The sequence below is a fragment of the Eucyclogobius newberryi genome, unplaced genomic scaffold, assembly GCF_026437365.1.
Source record: "Eucyclogobius newberryi isolate DKJ021-1_F unplaced genomic scaffold, fEucNew1.0.hap1 SCAF_18, whole genome shotgun sequence".
Classification (NCBI taxonomy): Eukaryota; Metazoa; Chordata; class Actinopteri; order Gobiiformes; family Gobiidae; genus Eucyclogobius; species Eucyclogobius newberryi.
In genome coordinates, this window is record NW_027315812.1 from 18,779,941 (window position 1) to 18,807,349 (window position 27,409).

The window sequence follows — 27,409 nt, forward strand, 5'->3', positions numbered from 1 at the left end:
AAAACAATAAAACAGGCAAGAACAGTTAAACGACAGCCCCGTCTCAAAGCTCGTTCCGGTGCCGTGTCCCTTTAAACCGTCTGACAAAAAGCCCATATGATCCGCGCGCTCCAATCACCTATTCCTCCCGCTAAAGCAGCCTCTGCATTTTTGTCTGTCTGAATGCTACAGTAGCTCGGAGAGGATAAGATTAGGATAAAGCACAAATTGGGGGAATGTGACAATCCCACGGACATTTTCATGGCGAAGAGAAAACTGCTGCGAAAGGAGTTATTCTGGGACTCCTTTAAGCCTCGAAACGCTGGATCAAAATGGTAGGCGAATGAGCGCTGCATTTTTGTTTATTTTTGTGTCGCTTCTTGATCTCTGGCAAAACGTCAGCTTTTGCCCAGCTTTTGCCAGTCCGATCAAAGTGACTGTTTCCCTCTGTTTGCCTCCACCGCGCGTCATGTGTGCAGTGTGTGTCCTCTGCGGGGGAAGTTTGCAACTTGTCGATATGGCACAAGTTAGAAATTGAAGCTAAAAGAATGTAACGGCTACAATAGCCACATTGATGAAAAGAAGGAGTTAAATCCCGCTTTATCAGAGCGAGTCTGCAAAAAGCTGCCCGGGTCATGAGCCGTGCATGCGATGGGCACCTTGAACAAGACATTCTGGGACAACTTAAAGACTGTGACATTCACGCATCCAGTCCAGGCGGGAGATCGACGCCACTCAGTCTAACTTTTACATTGAAACGTGGAGAAGTTTCGTTCAAAGTAGCGCCAGGGCCTCTTATTGCCGCGCAGTGCTCTGCAATAGTGTCTCCACAGAAGCCAGACAGTGTCCAGCGCGCTCTGTCTCCAGGGTCATGTTAGGATGCTTCATCAGGAGAGCGCAGCCTGACGCAGTGCGCGGGTAATCCACATCTGGAGGGCTAATATCTGGGTCAGGTCAGCGAGGTTCACCCTGTGCACGACTCAAGCTGTTTTAAATATATGTTAACAATATGTTTACGTAATATATGTCTACTACAGCACTGTGCAGAGGATGCATCACGAGGCTGCAGCCCTATCTCGCAATAAGTAGTGTTTACATGTCAAACCGTTATTGTAGTATGAGGTCATGCTATTTCTAACAGTTTATATGGCCTATTACAAAGATAGAAGTTCTACAAACACTAGTCAGTTGTAATGACTCATGCCCAGTGGCCTGTAGTGCATTGTGATTGCTTGGATACACATAAACGTGCTCGCCATCTAAAACTTTTATTTGTTAACTTCCCAAACCGTGCTCATTTGGGAATAGTCTCTTTCCTGTGTTGTCGAGCTGGGACAGTCCAACTTCATTGTCTCCTCTGTTTTTACGTAACCCTCTATTCAGGACATTCCTTTGCCCACTCCGCTCCTGTCTTTGCAGCTCCACTGTCTCACATGGAAACCTTCTTTATCCTCATGACAGGCGCAGTCATTTCATTGTGGATCCGGGGCAACCGCAAACTCCAGCGGACATCTCAGACTTCACTGTAGGTGCTGTTAATTTATGCCAGTGGACAAGACTCTGCAGCGGTCACACTCCCAGTTTACTGACACATTTGGTTCATGTTAGATTGAGTTTGTTTCATAGTTTTAATGGACAGGATTGGGGCAAGCGTGGACTTTTATCTGCACTTACGTCAACCACAGTGACAAGTTTTCTTTTAAAATAGGCTTTTGAACTGCTTTAGAGAGCTTAAACCGTCAATTTTCTCACACATCACCTGATATGTGGATTGTTGTTGCACATTTAACTTGTTCTAATCTTAAATCTCTATCTAATTTTCAAAGGAGTCTTCTAAAGTCCACAACTATCCATTACAAGATTTAATCGCATCGATTGTTGCAGTATAGAAAGCTTGATGTTGTGCAGCTCATCTGTTCTACGTGACCTTCTCATCAAACCTCACCTGCCTCACCCGTAACCACCCCCCCTCGCGCTCTTTCGCTCCTTCCTTTCCTCGCTCTCTCTCTCTCTCACACACACACACACATTCACAGACACACACACATTCACAGACACACACATTCACACACACACATTCACAGACACACACACATTCACAGACACACACATTCACAGACACACAATATGGAAAGATGCCGAGATAAGAGCCTCTTTAGACTCTTGTGTTGACTCTTTGTGTGAAGCTCTGAAAGGGAGAGATCAGTGTCACAGGCGGTGTAATGGCTCTGTACTGTGTGTGCACATGGCCTCAGCGTGTCACCATGTTCTCCTGTGTGATCAAGGGGAACGACAACATGGTTTTTGGCAATGTGAAATGGGTCTAGAGTAAAAATGGCGAGCTTTAGAAGTATTTGCGGTATACAACAAAACAGTGTGCAGTGTAAGTGTCGCCTTTTAGCTCAGGATCAGAGATTTTCCTGAGATTGTTTGACCTGGACTTTGTCAACTATTTGTGCCTTTTGAAATAGATTATTTGTGGGAAAGTCTACTAAAGATGATGTCCTTTGTGTATTCTCTTCAGGTAGATAGTAGTGTTTTTTTTATTTTTTTATCTTTTTTATTAGACTGGACAATATTCGTGCAAAATGGGAAAGATAGAGAAGGGCAGACATGTAGCAAATTCTCAGATATGGAATTCAAACTGCACAGAGCCTGAGTTTCCATGTTTTTGGGGACTCCACATTGACTTACTTCATGTTCTGAAGACTGATCATAACCTAAACTATAGTTACTATTTGCCCAAACCCTAACCATAACCTTATCTTAACCTTAAACCATGTTATTGATTTTATAAGGAATAATAACGTCATGGGGACTTGCGCAACCTTCTCAACTCGTAAAAGCTGCATACATCCCTTTTTGCTACTTGTATGTTGATGTGGTCTCATACTACTGTGTGTGTGTGTGTTTGTGTGTCTGTGTGTGTGTGTGTGTGTCTGTGTGTGTGTGTGTGTGTGTGTCTGTGTGTGTCTGTGTGTGTGTGTGTGTGTCTGTGTCTGTGTCTGTGTCTGTGTCTGTGTCTGTGTCTGTGTGTGTGTCTGTGTCTGTGTCTGTGTCTGTGTGTGTCTGTGTCTGTGTCTGTGTGTGTGTGTGTGTGTGTGTGTCTGTGTGTGTGTGTGTGTGTGTGTCTGTGTCTGTGTCTGTGTGTGTCTGTGTCTGTGTGTGTGTGTGTGTGTCTGTGTGTGTGTGTGTGTGTGTGTGTGTGTCTGTGTCTGTCTGTGTGTGTGTGTGTCTGTGTCTGTGTCTATTTCTGTCTGTGTGTGTGTGTCTGTGTCTGTGTGTGTGTGTCTGTGTCTGTGTCTGTGTGTCTGTGTGTCTGTGTCTGTGTCTGTGTGTGTGTGTGTGTCTGTGTGTGTGTGTGTGTCTGTGTGTGTGTGTTTGTGTGTGTGTGTCTGTGTCTATGTCTGTGTGTGTGTGTGTGTCTGTGTCTGTGTCTATGTCTGTGTGTGTGTGTGTGTCTGTGTCTGTGTCTGTGTCTGTGTGTGTGTGTGTGTGCCTGTGTCTGTGTCTGTCTGTGTCTGTGTGTGTCTGTGTCTGTGTCTGTGTGTCTGTGTCTGTGTGTCTGTGTCTGTGTGTGTGTGTGTGTGTCTGTGTCTGTGTGTGTCTGTGTGTGTGTGAGAGGAGATGCCAGCAGCGCCACAGGGCCCTCTCTTGACCAGCCTCCTGACTCAGCGCTTCCTCCCTCTGCTCATTGGCTCAGACGGACACTTCCTGGCAGGGCTTCAGTACGAACACTCTAACCCCGCAGACCTCATCCCTGTCCTGTCTCCTCTCCTCCAGGCAGCTCCTTAAATTATCCCACTCATCTCGGCTCCATTGATGTCCTCTGTCTCTATTATATTAAGTGGACAAACACGCCGATGGACTGTTGCAGCTTGGGAGTATCTTGTACCGAATTAATATAGGGCTACTTTAGTCACACCGCTTGTCAAACTTACTCAAATCACTAGACACCTTTCTCTGTTTCACTTTGAGAATTAATTGTCAAGGTATTTGCGAATGTGCCGCCGACTTCACTGACGATGTTGACTGAGCAGCCTTAGTCCAATATTCATTTAACATTTTGATGAGCTGGCAAACTTCTCTCATTCAAAACGCGTGTCTTGTATATTGATTGTTAATATGTGTCAACCAAATGATATAAGAAAGAACGACATCCAGCTTGCACTCGCATCCCGATTTCATGCTTCACCAAATGCTGATTATGAGAATGGCTGGTCAAACGCAGCATCAACTTATGTAGATAAAGAAAAGACAAATTAATGTATTGTGAATGACGCAATGTTACAAGAATGGAGCAGTAGAGAGTGGGTTAACAGTGTAAGGTAAAGTTTGAAAGTGTTGTCTTTATTCATTGCTGGCAGCAGTAGATGCTCTGGTTCTGGATGTTTATTGTGTTAATAGGCTAAAGTGAGCAAAATAATTAGCCGTAGATTAACAGTAGAATGAAGAAGCAGAATAACCAGCGGCATTGTTTAGACTCATTTTCTCCTTACCTCACTTCACTGCAATGTTTTTACACGCGCTGCCAGGCTAGAGTTTGAATTACATTTTGGCTGCAAAATATGCAGTGGGTCCAATTGCAAAGTCTCACAGAAGAGTAAGAGTTTAGACCTCCTCAATTTTACTTTAGGCGTCCATCTTTAAACACCATTGTCCAATAAGTAATAACTGCAGTAGTAGCTGTATCTAGGGCTGGATGCAAAAAATGTTTGGCATTTTTTTCCTTTGAAAACATAATCATAATTATAATCATAATAATCAGAACAATATTCTTCTTAAAGCCACAAAGCACTCTTTTGAAGACATTGAGGTGAAGATTCTAAACAGGAGAAGAGATGGTTCGAAAGAGTTAAGGAGATTATTTTTGTTGAAAAAGAGAGTGTGGTGGTTTATATAGCATTTAAACCAGCACTACAGTAGCATTGTGAAGCCATGGGGCACTCATCAGTGATGAGGAGCTGCAGCCAGTAAACATTAGGATTTCTATGACACATCACACGGCAGGGTAACAAAGATGCTCAGTTTCAGAGGAAACTTAAAAACAGTACTAACAAATAGATAAACAGGACAGGCTATTATTGGGAGGATACGCCCAGGCAGGGTTTCAGAGTAGGATAAATATCAACATTCTCAGACTAGATCCGCAGATTGAGAATAACTTGGATGAGAGTCAAAACGTCTTGTTTTTCAAACATTGTGTTTTTTCAAAAACAGTGTCTACAACAAATCTTTTTCTACAAAATAACACAATTAACAAAACAGAAGCAAAAAAATCTTTCTCTAACGTCCAACTAAATGTTTACAGATGATGTCAATTCAAAAGACCCATGCGTATCATTGACAATTAGAAAAAAGGGAATCTTGATATTAATTCAAATTAAATGCCCAGCCCTAGCTGTAAATGTCTAGGTTGAATTTTCTTCTAATAATATATTTGACTTAAAAATGTGAAATTTAGCCGGGGTTACAACCACTTAACCACCTTAACCAGTGTCATTGTCTGTCAGAATATTGTCATTGATCATCTGATCTCTGATGACCAAATCCAGTCTGTGGTTTTATTGGATTATCTAATCCCATCACTACACATGACGAGGTGTAACTCAGATCCTAAAGCCCTTATCCTCCGTTAGACTGAACCCTGCTGTGATGTGCAGACATGTCCTACTGTCATTTAGTGCTGTTATAGTGGCTGCTGGGTTTGTCATTAAATGGGAAAATCCTCACTCCATGTCAGAAACCCCAAAACCATTTATTTTCTTCAAAATATGCACATGGATAATACGGTAATTCAAAGTCTAAACGCTTTACGCTTGGTAAAAATGCATTTACTTTCTTTCAGCAAAACGTCTTCCTCTTCCATTATTTTTTACATTTAACTTTGCCTTAGGTTTTATACCAGATGCCCTGTCTACTTATCCACGCTTGTCACCGGAACAAAGCCAACACTTGTTTACGACCTCTCATGACAACAAAAAAAAAGGAATCGTTAGTTTTGCTGTCCCCGTTTCTCACTGGGATAATAATAATCCATGTGTGTTCAGGATGCGAGTGCTCAGGTGTTTGTCTGATGTGCCTCTTGTAACTCAAGGTCAGAGCTGGGGCTGTGAGCTGATTGGATTTAGTGGAGGGGGAAGGAGGAAGGAGGTTGCAGACAGGAGAAGAAGTATCCAGCCGACACAAATAAGAGAGAGACCAGACGAGTTGGCACACTGCACTGTACTGTCCCTCCAGTCTTGACAAACTGCTACCATCTAGTTAATACCAGTGCATGGATTTTGCTGTTATCCTGTCTTTCTCAGGAGGAGTAGAGTGAGCCAGCAGAGGGCAGCGCATCACTCATTACCCTGATGACTTTTTAATGGTTGTCTGATTGTTCTCAGTGGAGATGACATGCCCTTGTCCTGGTGTGTCTTCTTCCGTATAGTTTTGTACCACGGAAATGACTGGCTGCTCACAGTAAGGCGATTATTCAAAGATGTGTTGCTGCAAAAATTTCATTGCTATTATTTTCACGGATGTGTGAGGAACCGTGTGAATGGTCTGAGAGGCACAAACACTTCAAACTCTGCCGCTGCATTCAGGTAATCAGAGCAGAGCCGTGAGATGCCACAGGCTTCTTGAGATGTTGGCCATTGGAGGCAGCAAACACTCACTTTTAGACCACAACGTTGCAAATTACTGACTTTCAATAGTGGATAGCACATATGCCAGGCTCCACATGCAGCAGAGTAGCTATACTGTCCCAGTTCTGGCAATTTCCTGCATGTCCTTCCCGCTCGCTCCACACTGTCCTGTCTGATAAAGCCTATGGACCAAAAAATCATCCTAAAAAAAGAAAAGTAGATTGCACATTGTAACTCCAGGAGCATTAACATTCGAGAGACATACAAACTGGTAACCTAATACAAAAATCCCATGTTTGTAGAGGTCTAAAATATATTTCTATAAAAATACAAGATATTTTTTTCTTTACAGAGGACTTTCTATTATCTAAATAATTGCCATCTTTGTGATTTCATAATATTGCCTACTGAAATTTTGATATTGATCCGATTGTAATATATTGTGCAGCCCTATGTACATAAAACATACATTTTGTGTGTGTGTTTTAAAGCATTTTTAATATGAACAATACAATAATATTTACTTTATATTAAAATGTTGCATTTCTTTAAAACAACATTCACAACATTATCTAAATTTCAACATAGTAACATTCACATCAGAGCCCTGAAACAAGTGTGTGTGGGGGGGAGGCACGACTGTCCATGACCTGAGTGCCTGTAGGATTGGCCGTGTTGATTCAAACTGGTCTAAGTGCCACGTTTACATGAGAATATTTATGGACTAAAACTGGCAGCAAGAGGGACTGTTAATGAGAATGTGGCACCGGCTGTGATGTTTGCGTGTTGTAAAAGTCAAACATAAAGGTGGTGATGTAATAGGACATCGAGTTCAGCCGGAGCAGTGGAGGCAGACGGGGAGAGCTGTGCCCCCCCGCAGTGCTCCTCCTGGGACAGCCTCCTGCCTCTGCCCCCTCACACACACACACACACACACACACACACACGCACACACGCACACACACACACACGCACACCCATCAGATCTATTGATGTGACCATGACTCTGCTGCTGCTTTGACATTGGGCCATGCAAATGCTTGTGCGTGCTCCCACTGGACTGGTCAGCAAACAAACAAGACAGTCAAGGCCGGCCGTCTTCAGCGCCGCTCATAAATTTGGTCTTTAACACTGAGGAGGAAAACATATGGATGAGAAAAGGCTGCTGTACTTTAGTAGAATAGCAGTAGTAAGTGTATAAAAAAAGGAAGAAGAATCAATACAGCAATCATTGTCCTACCCGATTCTGCTAAACAACCTTTAAGTTCAGGTTATCGTGATTTAAGTTAAAAGTTCCAGTACAAAACTTAATACAAAGATAATGACTCTAAAATTGCATCTTCACAAAAGCAGAGTTGAATCCAATACAAAGTAGTAAATCCACACAGAGCGAGGGCCATGCAAAAGGTGTGGGAGAGAGAAGGCATTTTCACTCAAGAAACTTTGTGAACCTGGATCTGGCTTGATTTCAGGAGTTAAGACTGTGAGAAGTGCCACCTGCTGCTGCCACGATACTGACATTTCAAACATGACACCGAAGGAAATTATTTTGATTGTGAGATGCAAGTCTTTTGGCTATTGTAGTATTCAGTGCGCGTGACATGACAACACAAAGTCACTATATGAATTAAACCCTTAAGACTGAAAATGCAGCAATGATCTTCCACGTTATGCTTTTTTTCCTGTAAAAAGTGGATCAATTTGACATTAAACTTGGGTAGAAGGTCCCATTACACACAGCTGTCTATTAAGCAGTCACCTTCCAACTTGGTCATATCTGACATTTATTGAAAGTGCCTATTGGGGCTAATTAGACATTTTACTCCCTGTAGCTCTCCATTTTCTCTTATTAAGGCAACAGTATGAGACTATTTAAATTGCTGTTTTGGATGCGATGGTGATGCGCAGGCCTGTTGTGTGTTTATCTCGTTCAGGTCAGATATAAATAATGTATAAGAAGGCACCTGACTGAGATTCTCTCCATGACATTTCCAGGAGTAATAGCAAAAGGTGAAGAAGACAATAATATGAGCTGAAATACATTACCGAGCATTTGATATCTGTGTATATGTGTTTTGTCATTACGATATGTCGACTGACTTTTAAGTGGTCATTAGCAGACAGCAATAATTCACATCTACTCTACTCCTGCCATGGCTTTAGTCTCACGTTGTATATTGTGTTCATTAAAAATTGTGAGGAATCAGCTATATCTTTGGCCATACCTATTGCAAAGTCATTCTGGCGACTGTGGGTCTTTTGCATTTTACATGATTGAGAAGCAAAGCCAAGTTTCACACAAAACAGAGCATTATCTCACATTTATTCGAATAAATGTAAACTGGTAAATTAACTTCATTCTTGTACGTTTTTTAAATGTACATGATATTTGCATGCCTACAAAATATTACAAGGGATATAATGATAATATTCCTGTTTGTGTCAGTCACAGTTCATTGTTAACCAAAGGGTAATAGAGGCTGCCTTGTTATGTCTGTCTATAAAACTCTTCAGCTCTTATCACTAAAGGATCATAACATCCAGTCTGCTTAAACTCTATCTGATTAGGGATGAAACATTTTGCCCTTGGCTCGTGTCTATAGCACGGACTGCGAGCAAAGAGATCATTCGATCTCCTCTGTCCAATTTAGCCGCTCCAAACTATGAACAAATCTATAATTGAATTCTTGAACGGTCAGATTTTCAAGGTTAGCGTCTCCAAAAAAACAAGACACGATTAGTATCTTTATCATGTTATTCACACCATAATATCTAGTACCAATGTTTTAATGGGTATTGTCCTTAGCCTAATGAATAATTAATTGAATCAGATTGCCCTTTCTGTAATAGGAGTGATCGTTCCAGAACATGTAATTAAGGTTCTTGCTAGTAAGGCATCTATCAACACTGCTCCCTCTAAGCAACATCCAGAATTATAACTTGTTTGAATTCTTTAGACGGTCTTTTTAGTATTTATTAGGCATGGTGGGCTTAATTATTTCTCTGCTTTGCCTTGTGCATAAATTGAGTGCTCCCCTGAGACACCGTTGTGAGTGGGTGAGCAGAGGGAGGCAGCTAATGGACATGAGGTGGCACTGAATACCAATATAGTGCTGCTAAAGTATAAAGTGTGTATGTGTTGTTATGTTGGGAAAGTGTGTCCCTTAGCATTACTCCCGGATCGAAACCTTGCCCTTCCTGTTCTAAAATAAACCCACCTTGGGAAGTCGAGGAGGCTAAAGAGATAACGGTGCATTTTGAGCATGAATTCAACAGGAATAAAGTAGCAGTATTTTCAAACAATTGCTTTGGTCGTCCTATGAGAGTTTATGTGTTCAAATAGTATTGAGTAGTAGAAATACAACAATTTAACCTATATTTCATTCCAGTTCAAAAATATTGTGCTGTAAAAAGTACAGGTACATTGACTCAAAAGTGTTGAAGTAAAAGTAAAAAGTATCCAATGCAAAATGTACCTGTCTGTACTTCATTATAGTGTACCCAAGTTTCTTAGTATGATTAAAACAATCTTCAATAATTTAGTAAAATAAAAAAGCCAGAAAAGAAGTTAAATGAGCAAAATCGTTACCAAGGAAATGCCATTGCTTTTCTCTTTCTCGGAGCTTACAGTTGTGTTGTCTTTGTGTCCTGCAGCTCATAGTGGAGAAGACCACAGACTTCCCGTCGGCCGAGTTCTCGCTGGTGGAGGATGTGGCTCTGCACTTCACCTGTTTGATGGACAGGCTGAACGAGCAGCGCCTCTTCCAGCCCCACCTGTGTGACGTGGACATCGTCCTTGTCCGGCAGCACACCACCTTCCCCGCCCACAAGGGGGTGCTGGCCGCCTACAGCCCGTTCTTCCACTCCCTGTTCGCGCAGAGCAAACAACTGCGCCGCGTGGATTTGTCCCTCGACGCGCTGACGTCGCAGGGCCTTCAGCAGATCCTCAACTTCATCTACACCTCCAAACTGTCAGTGAGCGGCCGCACGGTCCGGGACGTGCTCAACGCCGCCACCCTCCTGCAGATGAGTGACATTGCAGCTTCCTGTCGGGACCTCATCAGAAGCCACTCGCTCAGAAGTTCGGAAATGGCCAATCAGGATGGTTCGGGTGGCGTCGACCCGGTTGCCACGGCGATGAGCCCAAGCCAGTTCTACCGTGAGATCAAGCAAGAGTCTGAGCTTGCCAAAGTGTTCACTAGCGAAGGTGTCAGTCCGCTTTCAGTGAGAGTGGAGGATGCAGGGAAACCGCAGTTGAAGCAGTACTACCAGAACAAGGGAGGGTCCGGAGGCGGGGCTAATGGAGGCGGCGCAGAGGGTAAAGAGGAGGAGTCCAAAACCTCAGAGGGCCACACCTCCTTTAATAGAGATCAGATTATTGTGGAAGTGAACCTTAATAACCAGACACTCAATGTTTCCAAAGGATCTAAGGGCAAAATGGCAAGTGCAGATACTACGATGTTTGGTCGCTGCCATGGAAACAATGCAGATTCAAACAACGTGGAAGATGATGATGAAGAGGAGCTTAAAAGTGCAGAGATGCTGGGGCAAAGTAGCGAAGAGGACACAGAAGATGAAGAGGAGGAAGAAGAGAACGCACTTAACATTCCAGGGTTAGAGCAGGCGGCCATTTTGGATCGACCTTGCGGTGGCACCTGGAGCCTGGCCACGACTTCCATGAGACAGACCTTAGCCGAAGCCACGCGGGCCAACCAGCGCCACAGCGGGACCAGGATGTTGGAGGCGGAGGGGGCGGGGCAGAAGGTGAGACTGGAGGAAAAGCAACACTTCTCCTGTAAAAAGTGTCCGAGGATCTTCAATAACCGCTGGTACCTGGAGAAGCACATGAACGTCACTCACAACCGAATGCAGATCTGCAGCAACTGCGGCAAGCGCTTCCTGATGGAGAACGAGCTGCTGCTGCACCAACAGACCGACTGTGAGAAGAGCATACAGGTGATCTATGCAGCAACACAAGACAAATGTTACACAGTTACAGGACACGCCTTTAATCCCTGTTCTGGAGAATCTTTAGTATCTTCATCTGCATTAAACAAAATATGTCACTAATTGATAATATACTTTCTGCCCAAGTGTGTGACATGTGGAAAGGCCTTTAAGAAGCTGTGGTCACTGCACGAGCACAACAAGATCGTCCACGGTTACGCTGAGAAGAAGTTCTCCTGTGAGATCTGTGAGAAGAAGTTCTACACCATGGCTCATGTTCGAAAGCACATGGTCGGTGAGTGGCGCTGCTCCGTCTTACACAGAATCTAATTTGGGTGTGGTTTCCTTCTTCTTCTTATAAGCCTTTTATAATACAATTAAAGGTGCTCTTTAGTCATATACGTTTTTACTTCAGCCTAAACACTTTTGGCTTGTGGTGGCGTTGTGTATTTCCTTCGACCGTCCTGCCCATGTACCTTTTCTGGTGGAGATGTTATTGTTTTTCCTGATATGTTTTACACTATGGCATGCAAACAAGCAGGTTACAAGTTACAGGTCAGATCTGTGGAGAGGCGCCCCTGTGCACAGTAAGAATGAATGCTCTTCGAGGTACTTTGAGCAATAAACATGTGAAATAGATGCTAGATCATTTTAATCTCAGCACGGGACAGTTCGTGTAAAGGTTGTATCTGTATTTATCTTGCTCCAATCTTTAGCTAAAACACACTCTTCCTCCACTTTCAATGTGAGGTACTAAGAGCCCCTGTCTGTGCTCCGTGTGTGTTTGTGCAGCTCACACCAAGGACATGCCGTTCACCTGTGAGACGTGTGGGAAGTCGTTCAAGCGCAGCATGTCCCTGAAGGTGCACTCCCTTCAGCACTCCGGGGAGAAACCCTTCAAGTGTGAGGTCAGAGCAGCTTATGCACATCGTTTTTAACAGATATGTCACTGGAAAATGTACAGCTGCGTCTCTGATGTACATGTCTAAATATTTGTTTTTTCAGAACTGCAGCGAGCGTTTCCAGTACAAGTACCAGCTGCGCTCCCACATGAGCATTCACATTGGACACAAGCAGTTCATGTGTCAATGGTGCGGCAAAGACTTCAACATGAAGCAGTACTTTGATGAGCACATGAAGACTCACACTGGTACGGCAAGTATAGTATTTTGTAACAGAGGGAAATCATGCTTTATAAATGATCAGTGACCTGGTTATTAATATTTAACCACCACTTAGCTAGTTCTTTAAAGACCTTTAAAAGTTTGTACATAAAACATTTCTAAATTCCAGAGAAGAGGCAAAAGTGAAACGCAACGTAATGATTTTAATGGAGAAACTAGGATTCACCTCATTGACCTCGTATATCAGAGGTTTAAAGACATCTACTATTGTAATTTACATGATTTTATTTTCATAGGAGATTATGACGAACACTGGCAAATCTTTATTCTCACTGGACAAATATTTACTGAAATGTTGACCCCACGTTAGTTTTTCATTTTATCTACAGAAAAATTACATACTTTACCACAAATAATACTTTTGTGAGAAGTATTTTTATATAATAGAAAAACAAACAATCTGATATAGTCTTTATAGCAAATAAATGAATAAATAATTAAGCAAAAATTTTGTCTATTTTTTGTTATAAAGAGTTAAAACCATCCGCTTTTACAGTTAATCTTTGAAGATGTTTTATGGTCTGCTTCACTTTGCTTCCTTTCACCAACATTCTGAGAACACCACATTTTAAGATAAGATAAGATAATCCTTTATTGTCCACACATGGGGAAATGTCATTGTTGCAACGCAGGTAGATACAATTAAAGGATCTATTGTGAGAGCTGTAGCCTTTTCTTTATTTCTGAGCAGGGGAGAAGCCGTACATTTGTGAGATCTGTGGGAAGAGCTTCACGAGTCGTCCCAACATGAAGCGCCACCGCCGCACCCACACGGGCGAGAAGCCGTACCCGTGTGAAGTGTGCGGCCAGAGGTTCCGCTTCTCCAACATGCTCAAAGCCCACCGAGAGAAGTGCTTCAGACTCAGCACCCAGCAGGCCCCCGAGCGCAAGGATCCGCCTACCTCCACCCCCGCCACGGACGCCTCCACTCAGCTCCAACTAGTGGCCACGTCGGTCACTACGCCTCCCGCCACACCCGCTAACCAGCACCCACTCCACGGTGCCCAGACGCCCCTGCCTCTGCTGCCCTCCGTGGGGGGCCGGCCTCCGAGTCCACAGCTCCCTCCCCCTCCGCCGCTGTTCTCCGCTGGTAGGATCAACTCAAACGACTAACTCTTTTCGTAGCATCGGAACGCACTTTCTTACTTCTCAAGTGACAACAACGTGAAGGCCTCAGAAAAACACACACCTACCACGAACAAATTTTTTACTTTATGAATACAATAGATAACCTCAGATTTCACCTGGACTTCTCACCGCTCCTCTGCTCTTGGATTGACTGGTTTGACATGGGGATTTCCAACTCCGTATTCTTATTTACAGAGTCTTGCACAACTAACTGATTGTAGCAACCTTGACGTTTAAAGACGCTATTAACAGTCAAACTCACTACAATAAGAAGATTTATTTTTGATTGCCCTCTGCCCAGATGTAGCCCAATGTGACGCAGCAATAACCAAATGCTGATATTGTTGTCTCTTGTGTATTGGTGTATAAGGCATTGCCAGTAACCAAATCCTGTTAGCTCTTGTTATAGTTAGATGATGTTCTAAAGCATTTGTAATCAGCTCTTGCACCTTACAGTTAACTCTTGTGATATTCAATACTCCTACTTGTCTTCATTTTTAGGAGTGTCATTTTATGTTGCGTAGGATGCGATGTGAGAGAGTGCATTGTTGTTTGTTTATGTGGGCTTGAAATCCAGTGTGTGTGCTCCTTTCAGTGGAGAGAAGATGGAAGATGTTGTGTCATGTTTTGCTTACATTAAGCAACAGGCCAATCCAGATGTGAAGCACTTTTCTGTGTAAACGCTCCTGTACTGCCACCTACAGTGTATTAGGGAGGAATTAAGTAATATATTAATAACCAGTAGTTTGGTTCTCAATACAAGTAATCAATCAAGTTGTTACATAATCAGCAGAAGTAACACAATTTAGGGATTGACAAAACCTGCTGAAATAACTGTGCACAATTTATAGTTAGTCACTATGTTCTCTATAATGTGAACTGTATTATAATGCCAAAATCTCTGTTATAACATTTGGCATTGAAGAGCTTGCTCTTTTGTGATACTATAGACTTTAGAACCTAATTACCAGTATATTTAGCTTTGATATTCAGCTGAACATAAGCCCTGTATGCACTTTCGCTATCATAATGTAGTCTTGGTGTTTAAAATCACACCTTAAATTACGTTGTTATTTTTGTTCAAATGTTACCTGAAATTTCTGTCCAATAATGTTGAAAACAACTGTGGAGAGTTGGAGAGTATTATGGGTTAGCATTGCCTTGTAAATACAGTGTGATTTCCCTCATGTTTACAGGGAGGCCGCTGAATGTGCCCTGTGTATTGGCTGGTACAACCAGAAGATGAGAGACTGGTGAAAGATTAGACTGTCAAAGATCTGTGTTTATAGATTTGTTTATGCATTAAGCACCTTATTACTATGTCTAAGCCCACTTTTGTTAAGGCTTCTCTGCCTTTAAACATGTTGGATCTCAATAGGTTATTGTTCTTCCCATGTGTTAAGACACATTTTATTTTTATTTGCTGATGTTGTACATGTATTGGTCCTTTTAAAATAGAAATTCTGATTAGGCTGCCGAAAAAAACTAGAGGTTGTTGTCCTCTAGTGGTAACAAAGCAAACTGCAGAATTAAGCAAAGTGAATCAAAAAGGCACAAATGAAGGATGGTGGATTTGCAGCACTAAAACAATAACCAAATCTGTTCTGTGGTCAAAGACTCTTTTTGCCTTATATTTGGTTGAAAGTGAATGTCTTATGAATAATGTTGAGTATTTTCTAATTACTACTGATTTATGCACTTTGTATTTGGTTGCTCTGTAGCCCAGTGTATTTTCACCAAGATTTGTTGGCAAAGTTTCCAAAGACTGAAACAAATGCTTCTGAAAAGATCCAAACATTGACTATTATTGAACATGAATCTGGTTTATTCATAGGTTTAGATCAGATGATGTTGCTGTGGCTGTGGCCTTGTCCTACTTTGCCACGAGTACAGACACTTGTGTGAATTAAAAGAAAGCACATAACATTTTAGATATTGTCTTTCAAAAGTCTGTTGCCAATGATTCTGAAATACAAAAGCACTTTAAATTTTCTACTTCTTAGCAGAAAAGCAGTTGCAATTATTAAATAATTTGTACAAATGTATCAAAATACAATTGGGTACTTTTACAAAACTGTTACATACTTTTGTATGAGCACACATCCAAAGGAAAACACTGCAGTAATTCAAATACCACATCTTATGAATTGTCTAAGTAATATGCTAGTTTAAAAAAAACTTAAAATAATATCAAGAGAACATTGACAATTCTGACTTTCATTAAGGTTATTTGTGGTTACGAGGAGTAAAGTATGTCTTCCTTGACTTTGTTTAAAAGAGCAATATCTAGATCACTTATAGCTGTGAGCTCTTTATATTGAAGTTGTAAAAAACATGTAAGTACTGGGTAAACTAAAAATGTACATGTACAATAGGCTCCTCCTTTCAATGGGACTTAATAACATCAGCCTGCCCAGGGACGACCTGCTACAATGACTCCTGATGAGGTTCATGTATGTTCATAAGTCCATGTCTCAATAAATATAGTAACTTAACTTAAGTTAGTTTTACACTTTCATCTGTAAAGTGAGGACTTGTTTTGCACTGTGACTTGTCAGGTGGACTTTGATTTGCTAATTTTCAACATCTTGACTGCTGCTGGAGGCAGATGTTGGTGTGAGATGGTTCAGAGCTGGTTGAGCCGGGCCGATCAGTGACAGTGTGTGTTTGTGTTCAGCTCAAACTCTGCTCTGGTTTTATGAGCAAAATGCTGTTTAGGTTTCCTCAAAGGGAATTTCAGAGAACTGGTTATGATTATTAGAATTAGAATAAGTACTCCAAAAAAAAAAACTACTTTCTAAGACACTTACTCTGATTTGGTTTCAGATCCACATAGAATCTGCCATGTCCCAAACTGAGAGTACAGCTGTTAAAGGTCAGACTCAGAAGTGTATTTTGTAATGTACCAAACATGTCTCAGTTCCTCTGGTGTACAGACCATGCGTCAGCAGTAGAATATAAAATACGCCCATGTAAAAGACTATAGTATCTAGTGGTGCTAATAACATTAGATTGTATTTCTGTCTTTACCTGTATGATTGACTAGTGTTTCATGTCTGTAACTCTGCAGAGCATTATGAAAACATTTCAATATTAAACCGATACTATACGCTGACCTGACTTTGTGGTGCTTTGTTTCCATGTTTAAGTGTATTCAGATGATCTATTAGATGTTTGAATGTTCACAGAGATACAGAGCTGGCGTGACTGTGCTGCCACCTTTAGATTAAGTACAACATCTCCACAATGGCACAAAATAACAACTATTTATTCAGTGCAATAAATACAGTATCTCCAGCTTAACTTATATTCAAGATAAAGGGAATATAAATATACAAAAATGATTCTGTTAGTGAGGAAAATGTGTGTTACAACATGCGTGTTAGGTCTATTATCAAAATAAAGTTGTTTTCAAATCCACAATCATCAATCAGTGTAAACAGTCATACATAATAACAATTACAGAACAATTACATCTTAGTGAGACGCAGCGTGTTGAGTCGAACCCCAATAACAGTGGCCCCAGTGGTGTATTTGATTTCTCGCAGGACACCGTTCCACTGTTCGTCTGATTCATTAAACCTGAAACACAAAATGAGTTCAGCAGGACATAATTGACCTTTACTATTGCAGTGCCCTGTAAGCTGGGACTCACCGCCAAATGTCGTTCATTTCTTTGGGAACCAGCTCTTCACTGTCTTCCAGAGGCATCATGGCAAAACCACCGATAGCGAACAGCGTCCCAGCCAGAGACACAAGGTTCAGTGAACTACGCTCCTGTAGAAAGGGCTGGAAGTCTGACCACCTGCCCAAAAGCAAAGGGATCATTCATTTGGGTTTTGTCCAGTGTTTTGTGTAACACTTTTAGACCCTTGAAAACGCTTTGACATCAAAATGTTTTTTATTCCAGACGAGGCAAAAGTGAAGAACCGTATTTTCCGCACTGTAAGGTGCACTTAAGAGCCTTTAATTTTCTCAAAAAACAACAGTGCGCCTTATAATCCAGTGCGCCTTATAGTGCGGAAAATACGGTAATACACCTTCAATATCAGTATCAAATATAAAAAGTCTTATTTACATAAATGAGCAACCATTTACATTTCCAAGGTAGAAATGTCAGTTAGTTTGCCTCCATGAAACAAAGAGTAAAAAACAAAAATAATATCCTTGTAGCACCGGTATTTTTCCTAAAATGAAAAAAAAAACTTGTGGGGTCAATATTTCTGAGCAAAATATTTTTCCAGTAAAACCTAAAAATCAAGAGTTTGCCTTCAGCTAAAAGGCATAATTATCACCAATCATCTCGAAAAAAAAACAACAACTTAGTTGATAAATATTTTCTGTATTTATTCTAAATGATTTGCTCCGTAGAATTGATTAGATTGGACAGTATAGCGAGAAATGGGTGGAAAAGAGCAGGGAGGACATTTAGCAATTAGTCAAAGTCAAATCAATTTCTCAACACTGAGGCAGCACCAGAGGCCTGTGAATATTCTCTAACTCTAATATTACTTACATGTAGCTGAAGAGTTTCCATTGGTCAAAACCCCCATGATTGCTAACATTTGGTGACAATCTGAGGCAAATACTAAATACATGTTCCTTAAACCTTTAAAGGCTCTACAAATGACACGTACTTGTTTGTTGCGATATCAAACACCTCCACGGAGTCTGTCAGTCCATTGTCCGTCACTCCAGCCGCCACATAGATCTTGTCATTATGAACGGCAGCACCGAATAACGATCGACTTATCTTCATAGGAGGCAGTTCTTTCCATTCAAACCGTTTGGCATCATAAACACTCATCTTCTTCAGACACTTCCTGCAGAGATGACCGTACATGCTTTTAATGTTACAGATATTTTCCAAACAGTAGAATGATTCTGAATACTTACTTGTCGTCTCCCTTTCCTCCAATCACATACACCATATCATTGTGTGACAGAGTTGCATGCCCGTACACTGGGTAAGGTATTGGCTCACACTCACCCCATTTGAATGACCTGTTAAGAAAGGTTAAAGGTCAGATGTATCATGTAGCTGTTGAAACGTTAATAATAATTGTCTGAATGTACGCACTGTCTGTCATATATCAGAACCGAGTCCAGTGTTTGCTCCTGTTCTTTGAGCTCTTTCCCTCCCATAACAAAGATGGAGTTCTCTGCCTCACCAAAACCGAACAGGAAACGTGGAGAGGGCAGCGGAGGCATCCCCAGCCAATCAGCAGTCATCGGGTCATACTGAGGTCACAAGAGGTAAGCATCACATACGTACTTTTAAGTGTAATTCATTTAACTCTTAAATAGTTTGTGCTTCTGTTCTGTAGTTTAACTGCATTATTTTACATCTACTTGAGTAATATTTAGAAGTACAGGTGGGCAATATGTCAAAATTCAGATAATAACGTAAATGTTTTTTTGAGTATCGAGATTATACTTTTTTTTAATTCATTTAAAATTTGTCTGATGATTAAACCTCAACTAATATGTTTGAAGACATGATGTAACATGTTTTTGTTAATTTTCATCATATTGACATAAAGATTAAAAAAAATCACTCACCTCCCTATTTAAAAGCAATTGTTTAACTAATTATCATTGACGTTACACTACTGATTTTAAAGTTGTTGATTTTTTTGTGTGTGTTTTGTCACTGTAATTCTGGAATGAATGCTGTTGCTTTTATTTATTTTATTTAAATGTATTAGCAGCCTATTGTTTTATTCTGTATTGTATTTTATATGTATGGCATGTCTGACTGACGACATAATTACTCATTTTAATTTCACCAAATGCACTTCCACTTTTGACATTTTACCTGTAGATGAACTGAAACAGCTATTTTATTTTCTTATTTACCTGTAGAAAATAGGAGCACATCGGATTGTCTTCACTTTGCTCGTCGAAGAACAGCCCTCCAGCCACAAAGACCTGGTTTTCCTTGGTGACCAGGCTGACGTGGTTTTTGGGGATCTGCGTGGAGAGTGAGGCCAGGAAGCACTCGTTCCCAGCTGGGTCATAGGCCACAGCCCCGGCTTCATTGATCATCAGAATCAAGTCCCGCCCGAACATCCCAAATCTCAGGTTGTCGTTGAGGATGCCAGGTAGGAGCTCCTCTTCCTCCTTCTCCTCCTCCTCCTCCTCCTCCTCCTCCTCCTCCTCCTCCTCCTCTCCATCTTTACTCTGCTTCTTGCTTTTCTGTACCTCTGGCATCTTCCCTGCTCGTGCGTCCCAAACCAGCTGTAGTTTCTCCTTTATCTCTGGGTTAGAATTGAACAACTTGTGTGTCTCTACTTTATCCCTAAGATAATCCTCTGTGACAAGTCGCAAGCGCACGCAGTCTATCAAACCAAGCAGCTCCTTCTCCCTGTTCTCAAGGTCCCGCGACACCCAGTTCATCACCGCCTCAAAAACGACCTCCTCCGTCTCCACATTGAGATTGTCGCTGATTAAAATGGCTGCGACTTCACTCGAGAGCAACTGGAAAAATTCCTCATCCCTTGAGATGAGGGTGAAGCGCTCGCAGGCGTAGTTCCGTGCGGACACGGCGAGCCTGGGACAGTCCAGCATCAAGCCCAGCCTGAACACAGCCAGGCAGTTGCTGAGACTCAAGCGCTTTTGGAGGAAAGACACGCAAACTGTAAAAATGGACGGTATCTGGTACATGTTCGCCACGGCAAAAATGTCCTGAACGTTTTGCTCGGTGACATTGATATTAGACGTGTAAAGATATTTCAAAATCAACCCCATGACGCCTGGTTCCACATCTTCTAATACAATTTCCTTCTTCTTGCTCTCATCCAGGTTGGACAGGAAAATAGCGCGGAAGTAAGAGCTGCACGCGCACAAGACTAGCCGATGACAGGGGAACTCCTTATCCTTGATCTTCAGTTTACAATCCACCAATTTTTCACTCTCCAGCAGATCGTAGAGACCGTCTTGGAGCAGAGTTTGCTGGTACACCCTCGGCTCGTCCATTGGGTTGACAGGGGCCGCCATGGTCGAAGCGAAGGAAAAGTAGACTGTCCTTTGAGTGGCTGGAGAGAAAAGACAGAAAGCCACAGGGTAAGTTCTTAGCCCGCACCAGCTGATCCTCAAACGGGACGGCCCTCTTCCTCAGCTGTCCCAAACCTTCAACCCAGCTCCAAATGGCGGCTTATTTATAGAGTACAGGCTGCTAGGGGCTTTATGTCAGAATATGAAACCAGTACTGAATGCAACAACTGATCTCATCCCCCAAACCAGGAACATCCCCAAACAGGCAGCTGATACAATGGATCATAGAGGGGTATGTGTTATTAGTCATGGGGGCGATACTGAGTCATGGCAACCAAAGAGCCTCGCTCATGAGTGATTTTTATTTTTATAGATACATTATTTTCAATGTAACAAATAAAAAATAATGTCATCCAGAGTTGGTAATTGGTGGTCATGTTAAAATTATAAATTACAAAGTCTATTTTTTCATCTTTAACTTTAACACAAGTAGGGATGTCAAAATTATTAGGTTAATTGATAATCATGATTGTTCAGGTCACAATATAATCGTAAGAACGAAAAAATAATTTTAGAAGCAAAATTAAGTCAGTTAAGTCAGTTCAATCTATAGCCAACAAAATAAACCTAAATGTAACTTACTTTATTTTATCTTGCTGTTTTTGTCAAATTTAACTTTATTTTGTCTTTCAGAAAGTTACTTTTGGTAAAGCTGGTCACACACTTGAGGAACAGTAACATGTTAGACCAGAGGAATGAAAGAAAATTAAAGATTTCACTGTTGTTTGGTTGCAGTCTCAATAATAGTGTTTATTTGATCATGTTTATTTGCACAATAATAGTAACACTAAAATTTGATATTGTGACATCCCTAAACATAAGTCAAGTGTGTAAATATTAACTTTAATATATCTTATATTTCTTGTAGGAGGTCACTCGGTTTGGTATGATCCATAGAATTAAATCATCTAGTGTTTGCGTGAATGATTGGTGGTGGTTGGAGGGGCTGATTGTTCAGATTGGCAGCCTCACTTCAGTCAATCTGCCCCAGGGCAGATGTGGCTACAATAGCAGATTACCACCACCGAGTGTGATGTTCAATTTATTTATGTAACGAGCAATTGATCACATTGAGGCAACAGTGATCAGTCATTGATCCATATTAGAGAAGCAGATTAAACAATGTTCTCAGGAATTTAGCAAATAGATGTCCCAGATCCTGTCCTTAGACCCTCCTTCTAAGCAAGGAAAAACTACAGAAATGCTGTGGGGAAAAGGAGAAACCTCAGAGAGAACCACAGTGAAGGAGAGAACCTCACGAACAGGCTGCAGATGGAGGAAAGAGGGGCTCGTCTAGAAGCGTGAGAGTTCATCCAGGCAGATGAGAAGCATCTACATGTCAGGCTCGTGAGATGAAATAATACATGTGAAACACTTTGCCAGACGTTATGTGATTCTCTTGTTTTGCTTTGTTTGCTCTCTGTGTCTTGTTTTTCTTTTTCTTTTTGTCGTTTCTTCAAAATGAAAAGAAAAAAGAAAAGTAAGGCATTACGTAAGTAAATTAAATGCATGATTGTTATAATTTATTATTAAACAGGATTATTATTTCTATATGACAGACAAAAATGTTCCAATTATGTGGAAAAAAACACATACATTTAATTAGATCAGCAGTGGCAGCAAACAAAGACCCAAAGGAAATACATGATGTGACATTTGGGGATTGACATTGACTGACACTTGATAATAAAGTACTGGCAAACATAGTTTAAATAATCATTATTAATTTTATTTTGCACAAACATTAATGACTTGAATGAAATGCTGGACAAGGACAACCATTATCTGGTGCTTATTCTTTACATGACAGTCAAAATGCTTAAAGTCCCTGGTAAGTGGTTTTATCAAATACTATAGTAATACTATTGGTAAACATTGCACTCTCATTCTGCTTTCTCTTTGCCCGGTTCAGGGGCGATCTGGGCTGCGTCTGTGGCGGCGATGTCCGGAGGCAGGGCAGGAGGCTCAGGGTCAGGATCATCGGTCAGTGCTTGTCTCCGCTCTCTCTCCTTTATCACCTGCACCAGGCAGTAGGTCACAAACAGCACCATGACTGTGGTTATGGGGAAACCTGGGCACACAAAACTAGTGTTACAACATTTACAAAATAACAATAGAAAGATTTAAATGCCTTTTTGATACCTTTAAGGAGCAGCCTTTTAGCCACCATCTTAGCAAAGTCCAGACTATTCAGGATCAAAATATTAAACAAGACAATGCCCCAAAAGTTGAATGCATTAAAAAAACCTCTCAATCTTCTGGATCCTGCTGCTGACATTGCTGTCTGGGAATAAAATATACAAATGTAACAATGTCCCTCTAATAGGTCTATAAGTAGTTATTTAGTCACTGACCTCAAAGGACTTAAAAGGCTCCATAGAGAAAAGCTTGGCAGTCCACAGCTCAAAGTTAAGGCCAAAACAATTGAATAAAGCCCAGATAAGAACGACCTTGCAGGGCCCAAGCCAAAGTATAGTCACTCCGTAAGTGCACGTAGTGGCTATCAGCTCTTGCACCACACTGTCATGGCTCCCTCCCAGTGGGTTATAAACATACCTAAAGCACATCATATGTTAGTCAGAGAACCGCTCTGGACATTAAACCAGATCACTGGACTTACTTGCACAGCCACTCGTTAATGCCTCTGTCAAAGTGTCTATCAAAACGTACAAAATACATATATCATTTTGTTTAATAATCACAATAATCCGATGAAGCCTTGTATGTTTTTACTCACGTTTCAGAGAACACATAGAGCAGAGTGATGCATTTTGGGGGCTTGGGTGGGTCGAGATAATCCAGTCTAGCCACTGTACTGATGGCTCCAAACATGACAGCAGCTTTAACCCAGTCGTACACCAGGTTCACATAGGCCAGACCCACTGGAAACAATGCAGTCACTATTTAGCAGTATATTCACAGTAGAGCAAGGTTTTATTCATCACATGTAGAGATTCAAACCTAGAGCCCAGTCTGAGAGGTTCTTCAGTAACTTCAAGTCTGTGGGTATCGTCAGGATGTACATGAAATGAAAGAGGACGTCCACTACAATAATGATGCCCAGATTCATGAGGCCATGGAGACTAATGTTCCACATTTCTCTCTCTTTTCTACTCAAGTCGCACCTGTTCACCTGCAGAGGGCAGCACACACACAAGAGACACTTTACACAGACTTTCCTTAGAAGATAGGACTGTGCAAAAAAGAGTAGCTCTGTAATTTAGATGTTTATGTCTGTACAACAAATTATCTTTTTGTGCATTCTTTTTCAGGCAATGCTTGTTTGGTTTTCTTAGTGTACACACCGTGTACACCGTGTAGTGTACATACCGTGTACACCGTGTAGTGTACATACCGGCAAATTAAATATTGTTTACCCAAGTCTATGATTGTAGGCACACATTTGCAAATTAATATGCCTACTACTTTTAGTAGAGTGTACAAGTTACCTGGGCATAAAACTGATCAAAGGTCATGATGGGTCCAAAGTAGAAGAAAGGGAGGTAGAAGTTATATTTGAGCAGCTCCAGGATGTTGTAGTTTCCATCTTTTCTCTCACAGTTTTCCAGTGCAAAGCTGACACAGCGCATGATAGTGAAGCCACAGCCTCCATAGAAAAGAATGTGCCGCAGTTCAAAGTCCCCCTCCACAAAACCTGCCTAGGACGACATTGGAAGATATATATACTATCCATACTAGCCAGGTTGTGATATTTGCTCATCATGAAGTGTACCTGCCAGCTCACAAAGGGTTCACACTTGAATGAGGCCAGAGTGCAGAGGCCGGTGAGGAAGCAGAGCCAGCGGATCTTCACCAGAGAGACACTGTAGAGCAGGATGCAGTGGGAAAGCATCAGGGTGATGTAGGTCCAGCCCATACTGGTCCAAACAGCCAAGACTCCATAGATCAAGAACACCAGGGACCTGTACTGTGGAGGACAGCAGTCAGCAGGTCAATTACATTACATAGAAAAACCTACACAATCAGTTTTTTATCTAATATTTAAATGAAACAGTCATTTGCTGGAGTGAAAAACTAAAATTACATTGAAATACAACAAATACACAACTTTCTCTTTGTGCCGAATGGAATTTATGTACATACAGTATATATTATTTATCATTATAGTGTCGCCAGTCACCTGTGGAGCCAGCATGGTGCAGAGCTTGGCGAACAGTATATGTCCAGAAAGAGCGAACAGGATGTGATCTCTGAACTTAGAAAACCACATCACCCACTCAAAGTCCGCTGTGTCCTACAAATTAAAGATGGAGCTTAATAATCTTACAATACACTTGTGACAATATGACATTCTGCAATAATTTGTACAATAAACATAATAATAATAATACAGAGGATGTTGCTGCTAATGTGGGCTGCAAAAAGGATGTTCTACAATAAGTATCATCAGAATAAAGCAGGTTATCTTTATAAGAGTGTGCAAAGAAAGTATTGCCTTACCATTTTTCTCCCAAAGTAGTGCCATCCAGGCTTAATGTTGCTTTTGAATGTTTTTCTATGGATATTTGCTGTAAAAAGAGAAACTTTAGATGCACTGCACTTCATCAACTTCATCCACATTTTCATTTGGAAACACAAGAGGCTATATTTTGTCTGTGTGGTGTTAAAATGGACACATGATCTGCTCTGAATGGTGGACATAGCTCCCCCTGAACAAACCCTCTGCCCTGTACATGCACGGCTGATCTGAAGGAGTGCATGGATACTGTATTGTTAGTAATGTGGGCCATTGTAAAATAAACACCATAGACTTGGACTTATATTTAGCTGCTGCAAATATAAATCTAATCATCACAGTTTGATGGTGAGAGAGTGACGTTATTTTTACCGCACACGTGACCTTTAAGCTTGTTCATTTGTCCGAAGTGACTGTTGAGTGACAGTTGCTTTTAAAGGATTGGGTATTGTTTGTTTTTGGCGTTAAAACACTTCCATAATTAAAGGGTGGCTCAAATGAAATGTACCGGTATTGATTAAGCACAAATAATTCAATAGAGCTAAGGTCAACGCCGTCTAACAGTAAAGATACTGTGCATTGACATGTAATATCTTAATCTTAAAAAAAGAGGTAATAATACATAAAACAATAAAACTGTTCTTTTGGTGAGAGATGGTTTTCTGCTCCGTATCAAACTTCCAATAGTTTGACCATCCTGCATCCTGTGTGGATCTCAATGCACATTATAACTGCTTCTTATGACTTAACTTCACCTCTGCACAGTCCTGTATGTGTGTCCTTCATACTCACCACTGGACACCTCAAAGATCCAGCTGGTGGCCCAGAGCAGGGCCAGGCACAGCACCATGTTGTAGAAATAGATCTCATATTTGGGCAGAGCGGCTTTGATCCCCATTTCAGCCAAGAGATAAAGAACTCCCACAGCGCCTGAACACAATCGGTCAGAGCAGTAACTTCACAAACCAGTTTTACTACTAGCATGAAGACAGAGGGTATGTAACTAACCTTCTTAGAATATTCAAATTCTGGGACTTTCAGACCTTAGTGTTTAACAAGGGCAAAGATCTAATACTGATGTAGTTTTTAAAAAGAAAAGTAAAAATATCAGATGACATTGGCAGATTAGTAAAAAACACAGAAAAATAAGAATCAGGAAAAGGAATCTAAATAGGATGCCCAGGACCAGACTAATTGAATTTAGTTTTTTAGATTAAAACAATAAGACTTTGGCAAAAAAGCATAATTTTATTCAAGATTGATTGAAAGTCTTTTTCAGTTTCCGTGCATAGTTTGTCTAACAATTTATCAGCAGCAGATAATAAGAAATGTATGTACAAAGTCCAGCCATTCTTGCATTCATGCAAAAACTGATCTGTTTTACCTACAGGTACCAACCACGCTTCCTGTTCCGGATGACAACAACTTAAGTCAAATACACAAAAGTCTGGCACAATAAAGCAGGTCCAGTCTAAATGACATGCTGCAGCACCTGTTGAGATACTGACCTTGAACGCAGCAGCTGAGCTCTTCTGTTGTTTAGTGAAGTTCAAACGGGGAAAGTTAACTTCACACTTAAGTTTAGAGAAATAAAATCAAAGGTATTTATTTCTTATTTGGTGCATCCACAGAGCGGGAGGGCAGAGGGTCCATTGACCCCCGTGTGGGAGCTGCCACTGTGTAAAGGTGAACAAATGTATTTATACATTGACCACTGACACAAGGGGGCGGGACGAGGGGCTGCTAAATCAGTACAATAGGCTTCAAGAAACACTATACCAGGGGCCCAGGCTTACATACCAAACCTCTACTTGTCTTGACCAAATAAAGTCCTTTGCAGATTTAGTGTTTTAAAAACATTGCAGTGAACAGACACCTGCCATATGAACGTATACTAGACTTAGATTAACTTTCTTAAATAAACTCTCTGTAATGTTGTAGGCTGTAGCGGTAGGCTCATTTTGTCCATTTGTGATAGGGCCTATTTGCTGTGGGCCCCCAGGCCA

General features: G+C 41.2%; 3 protein-coding genes across 4 annotated transcripts; 1 reads left to right on the forward strand and 2 right to left on the reverse strand.

The window, feature by feature from the left end:
* Window positions 1–111: 111 nt before the first annotated feature.
* zbtb47b (zinc finger and BTB domain containing 47b) lies at window positions 112–16,985 on the forward strand. Its single transcript, XM_072450881.1, has 6 exons — window positions 112–314; window positions 10,266–11,567; window positions 11,706–11,853; window positions 12,351–12,466; window positions 12,564–12,708; window positions 13,434–16,985. Exons 1-6 carry the CDS (start codon window positions 312–314, stop codon window positions 13,853–13,855), a joined length of 2,136 nt encoding a protein of 711 aa, XP_072306982.1. The 5' UTR covers window positions 112–311; the 3' UTR covers window positions 13,856–16,985.
* Window positions 16,986–17,117: 132 nt separating this feature from the next.
* Window positions 17,118–21,006, reverse strand: klhl40b (kelch-like family member 40b). The gene is made up of 6 exons (XM_072450883.1): window positions 19,730–21,006; window positions 18,951–19,111; window positions 18,767–18,874; window positions 18,508–18,693; window positions 17,526–17,675; window positions 17,118–17,452 (listed from the first exon to the last, which is right to left on the reverse strand). The coding sequence occupies exons 1-6, from the start codon at window positions 20,867–20,869 to the stop codon at window positions 17,341–17,343; spliced, it is 1,857 nt and encodes a 618-aa protein (XP_072306984.1). The 5' UTR covers window positions 20,870–21,006; the 3' UTR covers window positions 17,118–17,340.
* Window positions 21,007–22,630: 1,624 nt separating this feature from the next.
* On the reverse strand, window positions 22,631–27,089 carry hhatlb (hedgehog acyltransferase like, b). Of its 2 annotated transcripts, none has more exons than XM_072450876.1 (12): window positions 26,912–27,089; window positions 26,196–26,333; window positions 25,388–25,455; window positions 25,068–25,181; window positions 24,660–24,854; window positions 24,376–24,585; window positions 23,888–24,059; window positions 23,664–23,808; window positions 23,547–23,582; window positions 23,281–23,482; window positions 23,069–23,210; window positions 22,631–22,997 (listed from the first exon to the last, which is right to left on the reverse strand). In XM_072450876.1, exons 2-12 carry the CDS (start codon window positions 26,299–26,301, stop codon window positions 22,810–22,812), a joined length of 1,578 nt encoding a protein of 525 aa, XP_072306977.1. In that variant the 5' UTR covers window positions 26,302–26,333; window positions 26,912–27,089; the 3' UTR covers window positions 22,631–22,809. The 2 variants fall into 2 exon arrangements, with proteins under 2 accessions (XP_072306977.1, XP_072306978.1); XM_072450877.1 differs by having other exon boundaries at window positions 26,196–26,330; window positions 26,911–27,082.
* Between the last annotated feature and the right edge of the window lie 320 nt (window positions 27,090–27,409).

What these genes read in the sequence shown, in the direction of transcription:
- zbtb47b (XM_072450881.1), top strand. An exon ending in ACTGTGAGAAGAGCATACAG is followed by an intron (nt 11,568 to 11,705) that starts GTGATCTATGCA and finishes TTTCTGCCCAAG; the next exon opens with TGTGTGACATGTGGAAAGGC. An exon ending in AGAAACCCTTCAAGTGTGAG is followed by an intron (nt 12,467 to 12,563) that starts GTCAGAGCAGCT and finishes TTGTTTTTTCAG; the next exon opens with AACTGCAGCGAGCGTTTCCA.
- klhl40b (XM_072450883.1), bottom strand. Translation starts at nt 20,869, where the DNA reads ATGGCGGCCCCTGTCAACCCAATGGACGAGCCGAGGGTGTACCAGCAA. An exon ending in GTTCTGATATATGACAGACA is followed by an intron (nt 18,875 to 18,950) that starts GTGCGTACATTC and finishes CTTTCTTAACAG; the next exon opens with GTCATTCAAATGGGGTGAGT. An exon ending in TTTGATATCGCAACAAACAA is followed by an intron (nt 17,676 to 18,507) that starts GTACGTGTCATT and finishes GCTTTTGGGCAG; the next exon opens with GTGGTCAGACTTCCAGCCCT.
- hhatlb (XM_072450876.1), bottom strand. Translation starts at nt 26,301, where the DNA reads ATGGGGATCAAAGCCGCTCTGCCCAAATATGAGATCTATTTCTACAAC. An exon ending in ACTACTTTGGGAGAAAAATG is followed by an intron (nt 25,182 to 25,387) that starts GTAAGGCAATAC and finishes TTTAATTTGTAG; the next exon opens with GACACAGCGGACTTTGAGTG. An exon ending in CCTCTCAGACTGGGCTCTAG is followed by an intron (nt 23,809 to 23,887) that starts GTTTGAATCTCT and finishes CATTGTTTCCAG; the next exon opens with TGGGTCTGGCCTATGTGAAC.